This window comes from Fundulus heteroclitus, chromosome 9, assembly GCF_011125445.2.
Source record: "Fundulus heteroclitus isolate FHET01 chromosome 9, MU-UCD_Fhet_4.1, whole genome shotgun sequence".
NCBI classification, from domain to species: domain Eukaryota; kingdom Metazoa; phylum Chordata; class Actinopteri; order Cyprinodontiformes; family Fundulidae; genus Fundulus; species Fundulus heteroclitus.
Window position 1 is genome coordinate 27037755 of NC_046369.1, and position 14735 is coordinate 27052489.

Genomic DNA, 14735 nt, shown 5'->3' on the forward strand with positions numbered 1-14735 from the left:
GGCAACGTAAAATAGGCACTACTTCTTGTGCTCTGCTATCAGTCTCTTTGCGAAGGTTTAACAGAAAAATGAGCCAATTCCTTAAAGGTCATGTTGTGTAAAACACATGGGATTAGCGCCATCTAAGTGTGACAAGTCATGTCATAGTTTTTCGATAAATGTTGATCTGAACTGTGACTAGTTCATTCTAAACACAAATCATTTTTGTTTAGGTGTGGTTGTATGTTTAGAGTCGTTGTCCAGCAGCCTGCTGGAAAGCGAACCTCCACCCCAGTCTCAAGTCTTTTGCTGTTTTCCTCCAGAAATGCATCTTATTCAACTCCATCCATCTTCTCATCAACTATGACCAGCTTCCTTGTTTTTAGTTTAGAAAAGTATCTGCACAGGCCACATATTGTAATGCTGCTTCCACCATATTTCACTGTGTAGATGGTGCTGTCAGGGAGAGGATGAGGGTTAGCATTTTGAAGCAGAGCACCCTGACCACATGTTGGCTGTATCCACTATGGGTTTTGGGCAGGCACCTCATTCTTGCCAGGGCTGAGAATCTCTGCAACTCCTCCAAAGTTACCACCAGGGGTCCGTTCTTCGTATGTTGCTTAAAACATCCGAGATCAAATGACACATCCAAGATGATTTCATCCGGCTAATCAGGATCCGGCTAATTGGGTTCTTCCAACACACCTGTTGTTTATGATTAGTATGGCTGGATTGAGTTATCTGAGACAACTGCGCGTTCATGCGTTTGTTTAAAAGGGGAAATGTATCGATAGTAGAAACAATGATCAGCAGCGCTGCTATTGGCTGTTCAGCATGGCCAAAGAACGTGCACAGTTTTTCTCCCAAGCAGAACAAGAGCTTGGAAGGTTATGCCCAATTTGAGTCATTAATTAAAACACCTCAAAATCTGTTAAAGCCAGGAGAGAGGGCCGGCAAAAAGTAGCAGAAAATTAATGTGTAAATACTGTTCATGGTAGATGTTTCTATCACCTTCTACAGCATGAATTTTTGCATTTTAATAATTTGATATTTACTTTGTTCTTTTATATCAGAGCCTCCACGGGACCCACTAGAACATGGGGACAAGTAAAAGTGAAATACAAGAATATTCTACAAAATGGTAGCCTTTAATTATTACACTTTATTTTAAAAAGGCACTTGTTATGTCAAGAGATCCAAATTTCAGTGTCATTCCTTAGAGACGGGAAGTAAAGGACACGTGCAAACTGGTAATTTTAACAAAAAAAAAAATCTTTATCCATAAAAAATTTAAATCTTCCTTTTCCAAGTCATCCACAGTTTACACAGTAAAACTGTATTGCTCCGTGTCTAGATAATCCGTCCATAGTTTTTTCTAATACAATATACGGCTCGACAAGAAGCAAGCCTTTCAAAGTAAACTAAACTTCACAATAAAATGGCCCGAACAAATCTTCTTACCGAATATGATAAAAATAAAAAGCAAACCATCATACAAATAACTTAAATATTTTAGATTTATGGCTCTAACACCACTTTTTCCTCTTTAAAAGCCACTGTTAAATTATGTGTTTGTCTGTTTATAACAGCCACCAAGAAAATCTCTCTACAATTACACTGTCGCGCTGCGCTAAAGGATCCTGTCTATTGCGCAATACGCGATTAATTTGAAAAACTCTGCAAATTATTCTTGCACCTTCCGCAACAGGTTGCAGTCGCAAAAATGGACATGGCTACGACAGACTTCCCTATCTCCTCCGCTTATACAGCCGTGATCTAATCTTGTTTACATGAAATAAGCCTGCTCTGGAGCAGGCTTAAGCTGGCGCACATGTTGCTATGACAACAAGTGCAGGAAGTCTTTCGAAGAACCAAACGATCCAAGATCATAGCAAATCGTCAACAATGAAATCCTGCTAACTGAGTTAGCGACGTACGAAGAACGGACCCCAGGCCTCTTAGCTCCTTCGTTTGGCCTGTCAGTTTAGATAGACAGCCCTGTGTTTGTAGATCTGCCGGTGTGTCATACTTTTTACATTTTGGGCTTGGAATCTTATTTCAGAATATAATATAGTTTAGGATTATTACTCCTCCCAGTGTGAGTGTTTTTTTTTTTTTTGTTGTTGTTTGTTTGTTTGTTTGCTTGTTTTTTTTGCCTGTAACTACATATGTGTTTTTTACATGTCAATGACAACTCAATTAACCCTTGGGGATTAATAAAATTAACCTTAACCACTGCTTTAAGCCTATTTTTTATAATGTTTTATAATTTTACAATCTTTAAAAACTTTTGAAACCCCTTAAACAATAGCTGTTTTATACCAAAACTAAAGAGGAGAGTAAAGGGACTGAATGCATGCCACACTTTTCAGTTTTGTATTGTAAACTATATCCTTTTTCTTTCACTTATATTACTACTACTACTACTACTACTACTACTACTACTAATAATAATAATAATAATAATAATAATAATAATAATAATAGTTATTATTATTATTATTATTATTATTATTATTATTATTATTATTATTATTATTATTATTATTATTGCAACATTCCTTTATCAATGATCATGACGAATGGTATACAATATAATTTCAACTATTTTAGCGTCGTTGATTTTTTTTTTTTTTAAGAAACTACGCTACCCTGTATCCTTTGCGCGAGCACAAAGGCTGACGGGTAACTCCCAACGTCCTTGTCCTACGAACCGCTCACCGACTGCCTTCACGCTTGGGCCGGGCATTTCTATCATTCAGCTGCACTTGAATTTGATAAAAACTTCCAGACATGATGGCAGCCAGGTTTCTCCGCCGGGCTCTTCCTGCGCTGAGGCAGGCTCGCTGCTACGCTGAGGCCGCCGGCGGTTCCCCGCAAATGTCCTTCACGTTTGCTTCTCCGACACAGGTATTGGCTGGCGAGAGCAGCGAGGCTGAAGGCCTAGCACAGCCCGTTTGGCAACTGTTGTGATTTTTGCTATTAAAATGCATTGTCCCCGTTTTCTAAATTGCATATCCCTGACGTTGTCGTGCAGATTGGAGCCGTAAGACGGGTTTGTTGTAAATGCAATAGATGTAGCAACAGTGAGAAGACACAGCTTGGGTCAAAGCTTAGCATGGTGATGGGGCTAGCTCTGATAGCTAACCTGGCTGTCATTTGGTGTCTTCAGCCAGTTCAGTGTCATTCGTATTTAATCACTGTTACTGTAGTACCCTTGTTATTGATTTCAGTAATGGATAGAAATGTTGCAGGTAAAAAGAAAAACCTTTGGTTTTAATTTGTTGATGAATCCCAACTTGCACGAAGTAAGTGCAGCGATGAACTGTAACCTTGAAGTTAATGTCAATAAAAGCGTTTTGATTTCAACGACTTGGGTAAAAACGCGTTTTTGATACGGGGGACGCGAGTTCGAATCCCGGTTGCGTCGGGACAATCGTGTGAGTGTAAAGAATGAGGATACAAGGGGACAACCTAAAGGGCTCACTCACACACTTTGTACTCAATGAAGCTCTTCATCTAACACTTTCTAAGCTTGGCAATGTAAAGGTGTTAATTTGATTTGTTTAAATAAAAATAAAAAAATTAATTCTCTCAACATTGGATTTAAAAGAATCTCCAAACCAGTTTTGATGGTTTGACGCTTAATATTTAGTATAATGTTATTAACATTTAATCTTTAAGCATGAAAGGAGTCTTTGAGATGCAGGACCTCTTCTTCAAAAGCGTCAGCTCCGAGACAGACAGCAGCACTAAAGACACTGTTTCAAGACATTTGATTTGAAAACACAAAACAAGACACTAAAGATTTAAATGCCTCTCCTTCAGGGTTTCCCCCAAAAAAATGGCTAAGCCTGTAGGTAGATCCCACTAGGGCGGTCCACTGTGTTTTTATTGAAAATGTAAAAATTTGACAGGAAATTTGAAAATATGACTATTGTGTTATTGTAAAACACAATAGTCAACAATACTTAAGTACCAACTATGGAGTCTTACAAAAAGGCACACTCTTGAAATACTTTCTTAACAAACTAAAAAATTAAAGCAAACATCAATGGTTTGCACTTAAGTTGAATCGTTGTCCTGTAATTAGCCACCAAATCTTAACACAAGCAATGCTGGTCACGTTTAAAATTAAAAAATAATAAAATAATAAATTAATTGTAAATAAGGAACCAACAAACTGATCACTTGAAGCCCAAGAAATAAAAACGGGGATCCCCTGGAAGTAGAGTTATGCTGTACTGTGCTTTGACCGCTGCTGTTTCTGGTACGGGCTGCATGTTGGATCCCTGCATGCAATCCGTCTGGGTTTCTCAAAGAAACCTTCCAGAGCCTCTGCTTTAGGTAATCCATCTCAGCCACAGAAGGTACATTTCGATGCTATTGTATTGTTTACTTTTGCGCTGCCATCTCAGTGCCAGTGCGATGGTGGAAAGAGCCGATATGTGCGTCTAGCACATCTTGCCTGAAAGTTGTGAAAGTAGCTTCAGTGAAGATGATGAGGATCGTTGTGTCACCTGCAGGCGGTGGTAGCAACACCTGACAAAACATACCTAAAACACCACAAAAAAGCCACAACCAAAAAAAGCATACCTAATTTTTAATCTAATTGTAACATTTACTATGAAAACCAGCATAAAATTAGCATCTGTAATATTGTTAAAATTTTCACATACGGTAGCACTCAATGCTGCCGTATGTGAAGCGGGCTCATCGGCTCCATCGACTGCGTTAAAAAAAGTGTCTTTTGACCCTTTCTCCATCACATGTCGCGTTATTTAAAGAAGCTGTTGGTGTAGACGGGTAGAGATGGGCAGCGGTTTTCAGGGTTCGGGTGACAAATAACTAAAACTTGACGGCCTTCCAGGCCAATAAGAAACCCGGCCCTTCTCCCAGACTAAAGCTAATTTATCGAAAGTTTGCATAAAGGTCTAAAAAGTTAATTAGATTTAGCAAAAGCATCTGCAGTCCAATATGGATGCTTCTATGTTTTTAAGAAAATATAAAATAACAAACTCTTGCCGATTGAAGAAGTCTTTATAAGTATATTCCAAATATCAATTCTTTGATTTTTGGTCTCAATTTCACCTGAAAATTCTGTAACTATTTCGTCAGTCAACTAGTGTTTTATTATAAATTCATGCACAAAGAGCTTGACGCAAAGTTTAAACCAAAAAAATGGGCTAATAAGGCTAAGCAGTGGGGACAAGGGTTAAGGTCACTGATATGAAATTGGTTTTCAGGACTAAAGGAGCACAGACAGTAGAGGTGAACATAAAAGAATCTATGAAGCAGAGACTCTAAAAGTGTTGAATATGAGATCTTAAACAATGAAATGACTGATAAATAATGAAATCATTGAAAAAAGACAAAAACAATGTTCATTGTATGTATGTTTTCCTCCCCAGGTGTTCTTCAAAGAGGCCAGCGTGAAGCAGGTCGATGTCCCCACACTCACCGGTGCATTCGGTATCCTCCCGGCCCACGTACCCACCCTGCAGGTGCTCCGGCCCGGTGTCGTCACAGTCTTTAATGATGATGGCTCCGCCGCCAAATACTTTGGTAAGCTCCAACACAAGCACTGTGGCCTGTATCATATACAACTACATCCTGGTCCCTGCACAGTCTGGACAAGTATGGAACTTTATTCAACTATTGGTTACCAGTGAAACATGATATTTATCCTTTTTACAGATTTCTTCTGTAGTATATAACCGCCATTGCTCCCATTAAGGCAGGAAATCTTTATTTTCAGGAAAGATTTGGCTGACCAGCACTGGTGGCTCATGCAAATGGAAGCTTTTTAATGTTTAACTAGGGCAACATTATTGCAGACAACTTCAAATCTTAAAATTAAATGTTAGGTGCAACGCAAAACATTTGTCTTTTTAATAACCACACTTTTAACACTTTTTCTTTTTAATTTCCTAGTAAATAGGACCACAGCTATCTAATGACTTCTACTGATATACAGATTTTGGTGCATTAAGACCTGATTAGAATTTATGTATTACAATTAGCTAAATACAGATGGTTCAAATGACAGCAGGTTAAAAAAAAATCAACTTTTTGGTTATGTCCTTTTATTTTTATTCATTTTTTTGTCCCTCAAGTGCTTTTGACTTTGCAACTTTGGCCCACAAGCCAAAAGGTTTGGACACCCCTGCATTAAGGTGAAGGTTGTTTCTGGTCAAACATCATCTCTGTGGAGAAATGCTCCACTGGTAAGAAATAAAAAGAGGTAAAAGGGAGGGTTGAAAACCTGAACGCAGGTGGTGAAAGACTGGACTTCACATTTACTGTGACATCTATAGAGACATTGTACGGATATCACTTAGAACTGAAGAATGCTAGGGAATCCTTTTCTGAAATCATTAAAAAACTATACATTTTATGCCTTGTTCACCAAGGTCAATAGGTTAACAAACCCTCCTGTGTCTGTAGCATCTACACTCAGCTCTACCCTAAGCTGCTATGAATTTGCTAACTTCTTCTCTGAGAAATGTGAGAATATTTCAGTACCAATATTTTGTCCTATCAAAAAATTTGATAAAAATGACACAATTTTACCAAATCAACATCAAAATCATAGAAGATATGCATCTGTTAAGCCCCTCCATCTGCTGACTTTAAGAAAGGGACATCGTCTGTTGACCGTGGTATATTACTAGAGCGACTGGAGGACTGGATTTGACTTTTTTCTGGAGTAATTAACTCGTTTTAGTCTTACTACAAGGTCAGAGACTTCTTTCTGTCAATGGGTAATTTTGTCAGAATAGACATAAATCCCATGTGAGGTACCTCAAGGTTCCATCTTGGGTCCCCTCCTATTTGCTATTTACTTGCTCCTACTAGCTCAGATTATTAAAATCAAATAGGTAGGTCACCATTACTATGCAGATGGTACCCAGCTCTACATCGCTCTGTCACCAGGTGACTATGAACCCATTCAGGTGTTGAGTAGATGCGTAGAATAAATCAACGTGTGGATGTGCCATAATATTATTAAAAACTGAAGTAACTGTTTTTGGACCAGAGGAAGAGCAATCAACAGTCAACACACAGCTTTGGTTCTTACAGCTAGAAACCACTGATCAGGCCTGACATCAGGGTTTAGTAATGGACTCTTACCTGGCACATAAAGAAAATTACAAAGTCAGCCTGAAGAACATTTTGAGGATTAAAGAACTATTGTCTCAGCAGGATTGTGAAAAACTCACTGTGCTTTTATCTCATTCGACGTCACATATCTGGGCTCTCTGTTGCTAACCACCATGTTGGTAGGCAGAATCGCTTTAGAAACGTCTGAGTAAGTTTGACTAAAGAGGAATGTTCATTTCATTTTTTACCAAGCTTGCAATGATTATTTCATGTTGGGTGAAAGGATGTACCAACCGTGCAGACGGTTCGGCAAAACCCAGTTTTCACCATATTCCTAAAATCAGAAGATATAAGGACCACAAACGGATGAGTTACTGAAAGTCGGCGAGCATTTAGTTGTTTGTTTGTTATGCTCCACTATGTGGGTCAGGCTTTCAGAAAACCGGACAAAATGCTGAAACTCTTGAGTTCTTTTAGATAAAAGTTAAAAGCCTTTGATTGTTTCAACTATTTACTGAAACATTCATTTCCATCTGTAATCTAGCTTCTATTTACTTTCTGTTATTCTTCCACTGCAATGTACTAGTTTTGAATCGCCTTGCCGCTGAGATGCGCTGTATAAATCTGTCATCTGCAGCGCTGTCCACTGTTTGACATGAGAACTACAGCAGTTCAGCATCTATAGCCAAAACATTTGGAATTAAAAATAAGACATTTATGCCGGGGGTTAATACAAAACGACCTCGAGAGCAACAAATTACTGTTCATTTGTTGCTCTCTAAATGCAAGCAGGAAAAAGGACGGCGAGGAAAATCAAAGCTACGTTGAAATGAATGCCGAGGTGCTAATGCTTTTTTGTAACGTGTAATTATGCAACTCATAATAAGCATGGCCCCTGTAGCTGAGGGAAGGCTAGATGCTCATGGTGATGCCAAGCAGAGTGAGAGTTATGAGGAAATCATCTTCTTCAGGTACCAGGTTAGAGAAACAGAATCTTTTTCTGTTAGTATATGGACCCCTAATAAAACGTCTCTGGCCACAGCATGTATAAAGGTCTGGGTCCACTGGTCCCCTTTTTTTGTTGGATGTTTCTTTTCAGAAGAGAGCAAAATTAATTTCAGAAGAGGGCAAAATAATTTCTGTCTACTGTTTATCAAACCCGTATGGCATAATTAATAATAAAAACACTTTGTCCCTAAGCAAATAATTACTAATGGACAGGTTAGTACAAATAAATATGTTCCTAAATATAACAAGTTAACAGCATTAAAAAAAAGAATTTTACTTGTATAGATCCAATGTCATCTAAATCCACTTCACTGAGTCAGTTCTACCAAATACAGACGGATTGGTCAAATGGAAACCCAGCAGACTGCATTGAGTCCTTGACTGGCAGCATCCACTCCTCTTTGGAGTGAATGGTGAAACACCCATTTTTCCCATTTCCAGCGAACACACCGTCGGCCTGCCACTGTTGGAAAGGTTCCCCACTGTTCCGTGTTTTCTCCCTCGGTGACCTTGACTGCCTGCGTCTCAAAGCCTTAGAAATGTCCGTTGTCCTGTTCCAGACAGATGTTTGTCAAAAACACAAAACCTTTCCCCGGTATGGTATCTTCACCATTTCAATTCAATTCAATTTTATTTATATAGCACCAATTCATGAAACATGTCATCTCAAGGCACTTTACAAAGTCAAGTTCAATCATATTATACAGATTGGGTCAGATTATACAGATTGGTCAAAAATGTCCTATATAAGGAAACCAGTTGATTGCATCAAAGTCCCGACAAGCAGCATTCCCTCCTGGAGAAGCGTAGAGCCACAGGGAGAGTCGTCTGCATTGTACATGGCTTTGCTGCAATCCCTCATACTGAGCAAGCATGAAGCGACAGTGGGGAGAAAAACTCCCCATTAACGGGAAGGAAAATCTCCGGCAGAACCGGGCTCAGTATGAACGGTCATCTGCCTCGACCGACTGGGGGTTACAGAAGACAGAGCAGAGACACAACAAGAGAGACAAAAAAAGCACAGAAGCACACATTGATCTAGTAATCTGTTCTACATTAGATGGTAGTGGCGGGTGAGCCGTCTTCTCTGGATGATTTCACAGTTAACAGAACGCCAGACCAGGTGTACCTACTATGAAGAAAAAGAGAGAGAGCAAAAAGTTAAAAGCTGAAATGACAACACACAGTGCATAATTGAAGAACAGTAGAACTCAATAGAGTGAGAAAATTAGATCCTGATGTCCTCCAGTAGCCTAAGCCTATAGCAGTAAAACTATAAAGGTAGCTCAGAGTAACATGAGCCACTCTAACTATAAGCTTTGTCAAAAAGGAAAGTTTTAAAATTAGTCTTAAAAGTAGACAGGGTGTCTGCCTCACGGACCAAAACTGGGAGTTGGTTCCACAGGAGAGGAGCCTGATAACTAAAGGATCTGCCTCCCATTCTACTTTAAGAGACTCTAGGAACCACCAGCAGACCTGCAGTCTGAGAGCGAAGTGCTCTCAGTTCCATGTGAATCTTTGGCATCTCTACTTGGAACGGAGACCTCCGCTAGTTGGGGTTTGGGAAAGCAAGAAGTTCCTGCTTGGAAAGGTGTGCAGGGATCCTGTTGAGGTCCACCTGTATGTGAACCTATAGGCCAGAGCCATTCCTGCTGCTCTAACATCTCTGATGCCCACTGTTATTTGACTTCGCCTGTCATCCACAGATCAATTGGGATGCGTTTGTAAGTTCTTCCCAAGCGACGCTATTTCTGTGTGTGTATGTTTGCAGTGAGCAGCGGGTCGGTGACGGTCAACGCTGATTCATCGGTACAGCTGCTCGCTGAGGAGGCCGTTCCCCTGGACCAGCTGGACGTTGCAGTGAGTAGAAGCGCTGCCTGATTACTCACCTACACACTACAACGTATATTGCTGTAAGGTGTTAAATGATAACTATTATAAATATGAAGCTTTTATCTCTGCTGTAGGGAATTGCCCTCAGTTGCTTCCAGCCTGCTTGCCTCTATCATCGGAAGTTTTGTTCATTTTTGCACCGTTTTGTATTTGTATCTCTCGTTAAATCGTTACGACCATACTGCAGTGTCCCGTAATAGTTAACTGGAAAAAGATGGAAGTTTATGATTAAAAGCTTGAATGTTTAAGGGGTGAAAGATTTTGCGGGTTAAGGCTTTTGTCGTCTTCTCCAGGCAACATTTAGGTAATAGATTGTCTTTACGTCAACACTCTATCCTAAGTCTGAAAAAATTGTGGCTTGAGGTTATTAAATTGAATTATTAGATGGCTGTTTTTACATGCTTGTTTGCCAAATTTCAGCAGAGCTGTAAGATAAATGTAACAAGAATAAGAGCTTTTCAGATATTCATGTGAACTTCCAGTATATAGCAGTGATCTATCATCGGGTGGAGTGTGGTGAAAGCGGGCTAATTTTCCCTTTTTCTGCTTTGACTGCTGATCGGCAGGTCGGCTTAGCACAGTCACAACTTCTTTTCTCCTGTACAGTGGCTGAATAAAAAAAACACTTTTTAAACACTTAAACGCATTAAAAAACTACATGTTCTCTGATTTCTATTTGGCCATTGAGGTCAGTAAAACTCAAACCCTACTAATGTAATCCATTAGTTTTCTTCTGGATTGAACGGTACTGTCTATATTTTTGTTTTAATTGTCCTAAAACCAGAATCCGACTTAAAAACCCAACAACCAGGCAGCAGTTTCAAATGTTTAGCACATTTGAAACTACATAAAGAGCCATGAACCTGCCTAAGATCTGCCATTTTTTAGATGTTCTCAGGTGTTTTATTGAAGCTGCAGTCTGGGCTAAACAGTTTAAGTTGTTCTCTTGAGTTTCTTTCTGAAAAGGTTATCTGTGCCTCCGTCTCCGGTCATGTGCACTCTGCTCTTAAAGGACCTTTTTGTTGGGTTTATTAAGTTTGAACCAGTGTGACTGGTCTCTGTGGTGCTGAGAGGCAGCGCTGCGTCACTGCGCTGCTGACGGCCTGACGGCACACTGGACTGGGTGATGAGCAGCGGCAAAACCAAGCGGTGAAAGTTTTGCCCCGGACAGAAGCGCCGTCTGTTCTCTTGGGAAGAGCCTGATCTTTAGACATGCTTTCATATCCTTTACGGCTCGCTGTGAATTCGCAGCGCCACAGTCGAGGCGCTGAAAACAAAAGGCTTGATTGTGGTCTGCTTCACAAATACAGTCACAGGGGACAGATGAAGTTAGTGGGGTAAAGTTTAATATCTCAAACTTGCTCTGAAATAAAAACTTGACCAGTTAATTTACATCCTGCAGTCATGATTCCTTTTTTTTCTTTTCTTCTAAACAGGCATTGATGACGAGCCGTGTGACTGAGGCGCTGATTCTTTACATGTTTTAAACAGAACTTTAATCCCTAATTAGACATAGGCCTGTTTGAGTGTCTTACAATATGAGAGCTTGGAAACACAAACATTTTTTAGAGGTGAGAAGATTCCTCGATTCATTCAAATAACACGATTACCAAAATTCCTCCAGGCTTCAATAAAATCAGCCTACTCAGAGCACCGTGTTCCCGCCGGGCGCGCATTTGTTTTGCACAACTCTCTCATTTCCAGCAACGATGGCTTACACTGCTGGGAGGTGGATGCCAGGTTTGATCTTCAGCCACGCAGGCGGAAAAAAAAAAACGACAGTGTAAAAAGTGTGGGATCGTTTTATTCCTAACGGAAAAGAAGAGCGTGCGGTGCGTTTACGCCACAACTGATTTAGTATTCCATAGTAGCGCGTCCTCGGTGCCGCAACACCAGAGCAGGAAACATCTGCTGCAGCAGCTGACCCCCCCCTCCTTCCACCCCGATGTCAATTTGGGACCGGAAAGATGGATTTTAAACAGATGTCTGCAGATAGTGGTGCGTCACGCACAAAAGTCGCGGCTCTGAGAGACGACGCTTTGTAGTCGACCAAAGAGAGCCGTCTCTCTCTCTCTCTCTCTCTTTGATATTGAGACTTGAGCAAAGTGGTAAAATAAGCTCCTTCAGTTAAGTTGTATGTTTCCAGTAAACATAAAAGGTGATTGGTGGGGCTCCTGTTGCTGCTGCGCCTCGACTGCCTGTGTTTTCACTAGCTGGGACTATTTCTAAATGGATCAAATTAGTCCGTCTTGTAACCATTGCAACTTTTAAAAACCTCAGTGAGCCCTGTTCCTAAGCCACTCCCTAACGCTCTGGCTTCATTCACATAAAGTCGTTTGTTTCACAAGGAATAACGGCAGTATTTCTGTTATTAGACGCCGGGCCTGTGCAAATGTTAATGGCCTCAGTTTATACACCCCAGCTTTAGTTTTGCCCGTCTAGACCCGGTTTAATCAGACGGTTTTCCTCTGACGGAGGCCACACTGAGCCCATCTGGTCGTCGTTCTCCGGCCGACTTTGGATTTCGACTTTCACAGAGGACCCGGTCTCCTTTTGACATTAATATGACGGCGTGTGTCTGCGGAGGAGGCTCGCGGCTCCGGGACCGACGTCGTACTTCATCAGTTCACACCGTCAAAGCCGGCAGCTTCTTAAAGCGCACGTCTAGTACGTTTAGCCGCTAACTCTCCGAGTAGGGGAGCGTTGACTCTTTTTACCGTCTCACTGTTCTAGGCCGTTCTTACGGTTGGCTTTTCCAACCATCTGACCAGTCCGCAAGAGAAGCCCGGATTAAATGTCGGCCATCATGACGCTGATAGGCCTGTGGTATTATCCACTCGGCGTAGAGTCGTCCGTCTCTCGCTTTGGGCAGCGCTGCAGACTGTCAGCTTGACTCTGTCGCAGTAAATGAGTTATTTTCTCTTTTTTTTCCCCCCCTTTCCAAGTTGTCTTTCACTCCATAGTAACAATGCACATGGGCCCGCACAGTTAATAATGCGGGAAAGGTCAGTCACTGTCGAGTTATAGCAGATGTGCCAAGTCCCTACTGGGAGACCTTTAACTTCCAGCTATGTTTGGCATTTCTCGTTTCTAATCGCGACTGTGACAAATGGAGCTTTCAGAGCAAAGAGACAGTGGGGATTTTCTCCGCTCGTCTTTGTCCTCCTGCTCAGACTGACTAGTTCCACTTGGACGTCCCTGTCGGGGGACGCAGTCTGGAAATGTGTGGAATTAAAGTGTTTCCAGTTAAAAAATAATGGAGTACGGAAGAAAGATGGGTTTCTGGAGTTAATTCCTTGGAAAGATGTAATAATATTGAATGTGTTCAGTTTGTTTACATCCATGCATCCCGGTCCTGTGGTTTTTGCAGGTTAAGGTCTAACCTTTTGTAGAAAAATGCTTTAAACTCAGTGTTTCCATAGTTTGTATTTATATGGTAAGAAGTACTGAGAGAAAAACTGGAAAACTTGGTCCAGAATGCAATCCTCATCTTGTGGTTTCATTGCTCCATCCCATTCTCTTTTTATTTTTTTGTTCACTTTCAGGCAGCTAAGGCCAACCTGGAGAAAGCCCTGTCCGAATTGGCCGGCATCGCTGATGAGGCAGCAAGGGCAGAGGTTCAGATCAGCATAGAAGCCAACGAGGCCATTGTCAAGGCTCTGGAGTAGACCAGCGGTACGATCTGTCGACGCCTCCGTCTGATCCTGTTCGTTTTACTGAGTGGAAAAGCTGAACGTTTTATTGTGTGTTTTTATCTCCTCTTTGTTTCAGATAACCTGTTTGATGAAAACCAACTGTCCTCTCGGGATTTCAGTTCAGACCTGTCGGTGTGCAGAAAATACCATTCTTTCTTTGTACAGTGGATGAAGTTAACAATAAATTTATTTGGAATTACTCTGATTTATTTATTTTGTTATTATTCTTTTGATCTGGACTATTTTGAAGCTCAAAGTGCGCTGTTGTATCCGATTGACTCCCACATATATTTAAACAATTCAGCGATGCCCTATAATTACAGTCACTTGTCACAGATTTAACACTTTTCTTTTGCAGCAACTCTTCACCACTTGATGGCGGCAGAGAGCAATTAATAGCACATTTACTGTAAGTCGACCAAAAAATTGTTCTACCTGGCAGCAATTTCAGAGAAAGATCCCTCACTAAATGTATCATAATACCACTTCTCCATACCTTCAGTAAATCCCAAAAGTGAGAAGTTTCCCCGTGTTTCAGCTTTTTGGTTAAACCTTCAGCACTTACCATAGTAGGTCAATGTGTGGGCTAGAATTACTTAGAATCATGTGTCAATAAAAGTTGGCAATGCGCACCTATGAGTGACATAGTCAGGAAAATTACTCCACTGTCCTTTCTGTGGAAAACGGTGCCTTACACCTTTTTTTTGTGTGTGTAACCACAGGATTCAGCTCCACAAAGCTTTCTAGAAACTAAGACATACCTAAGAAGTGAGAGAGCGCTCGATTGTCTTTTGTGCTTTGTTTCCTAATGTTCTCTTAAATACCTCAGTCCCCCACAAAGAAGCTGTTTATGCAGAGATTAAGTTACACACAGGTGGTATTTATAGTGAATTTGGCCTTTGCTGGATTTTATTTCTTGGGTGTCAAGTCAAGGGAGTTGGACACAAAACAAGGCAAGAAATTGAAACCATGATTTGGATTGTTAGATGAAATCTAAATGAGACTGATGCAAAGTTGAGGCTGTGACGTGGCAAAAATGTAAACAAGTTCAAAGAG

General features: G+C 40.8%; 1 protein-coding gene across 1 annotated transcript; it reads left to right on the forward strand.

The window, feature by feature from the left end:
- Positions 1–2645: 2645 nt before the first annotated feature.
- On the forward strand, positions 2646–13879 carry atp5f1d (ATP synthase F1 subunit delta). Its single transcript, XM_036141368.1, has 5 exons — positions 2646–2889; positions 5391–5544; positions 9863–9951; positions 13530–13659; positions 13756–13879. Exons 1-4 carry the CDS (start codon positions 2773–2775, stop codon positions 13650–13652), a joined length of 483 nt encoding a protein of 160 aa, XP_035997261.1. The 5' UTR covers positions 2646–2772; the 3' UTR covers positions 13653–13659; positions 13756–13879.
- Positions 13880–14735: the final 856 nt, after the last annotated feature.

Bases quoted from the DNA above. Each gene is read 5' to 3' on its own strand.
- atp5f1d (XM_036141368.1), top strand. From the start codon at position 2,773: ATGATGGCAGCCAGGTTTCTCCGCCGGGCTCTTCCTGCGCTGAGGCAG. The intron at 5,545-9,862 runs GTAAGCTCCAAC...GTATGTTTGCAG, and splicing joins CTCCGCCGCCAAATACTTTG to TGAGCAGCGGGTCGGTGACG. The intron at 9,952-13,529 runs GTGAGTAGAAGC...GTTCACTTTCAG, and splicing joins TGGACCAGCTGGACGTTGCA to GCAGCTAAGGCCAACCTGGA.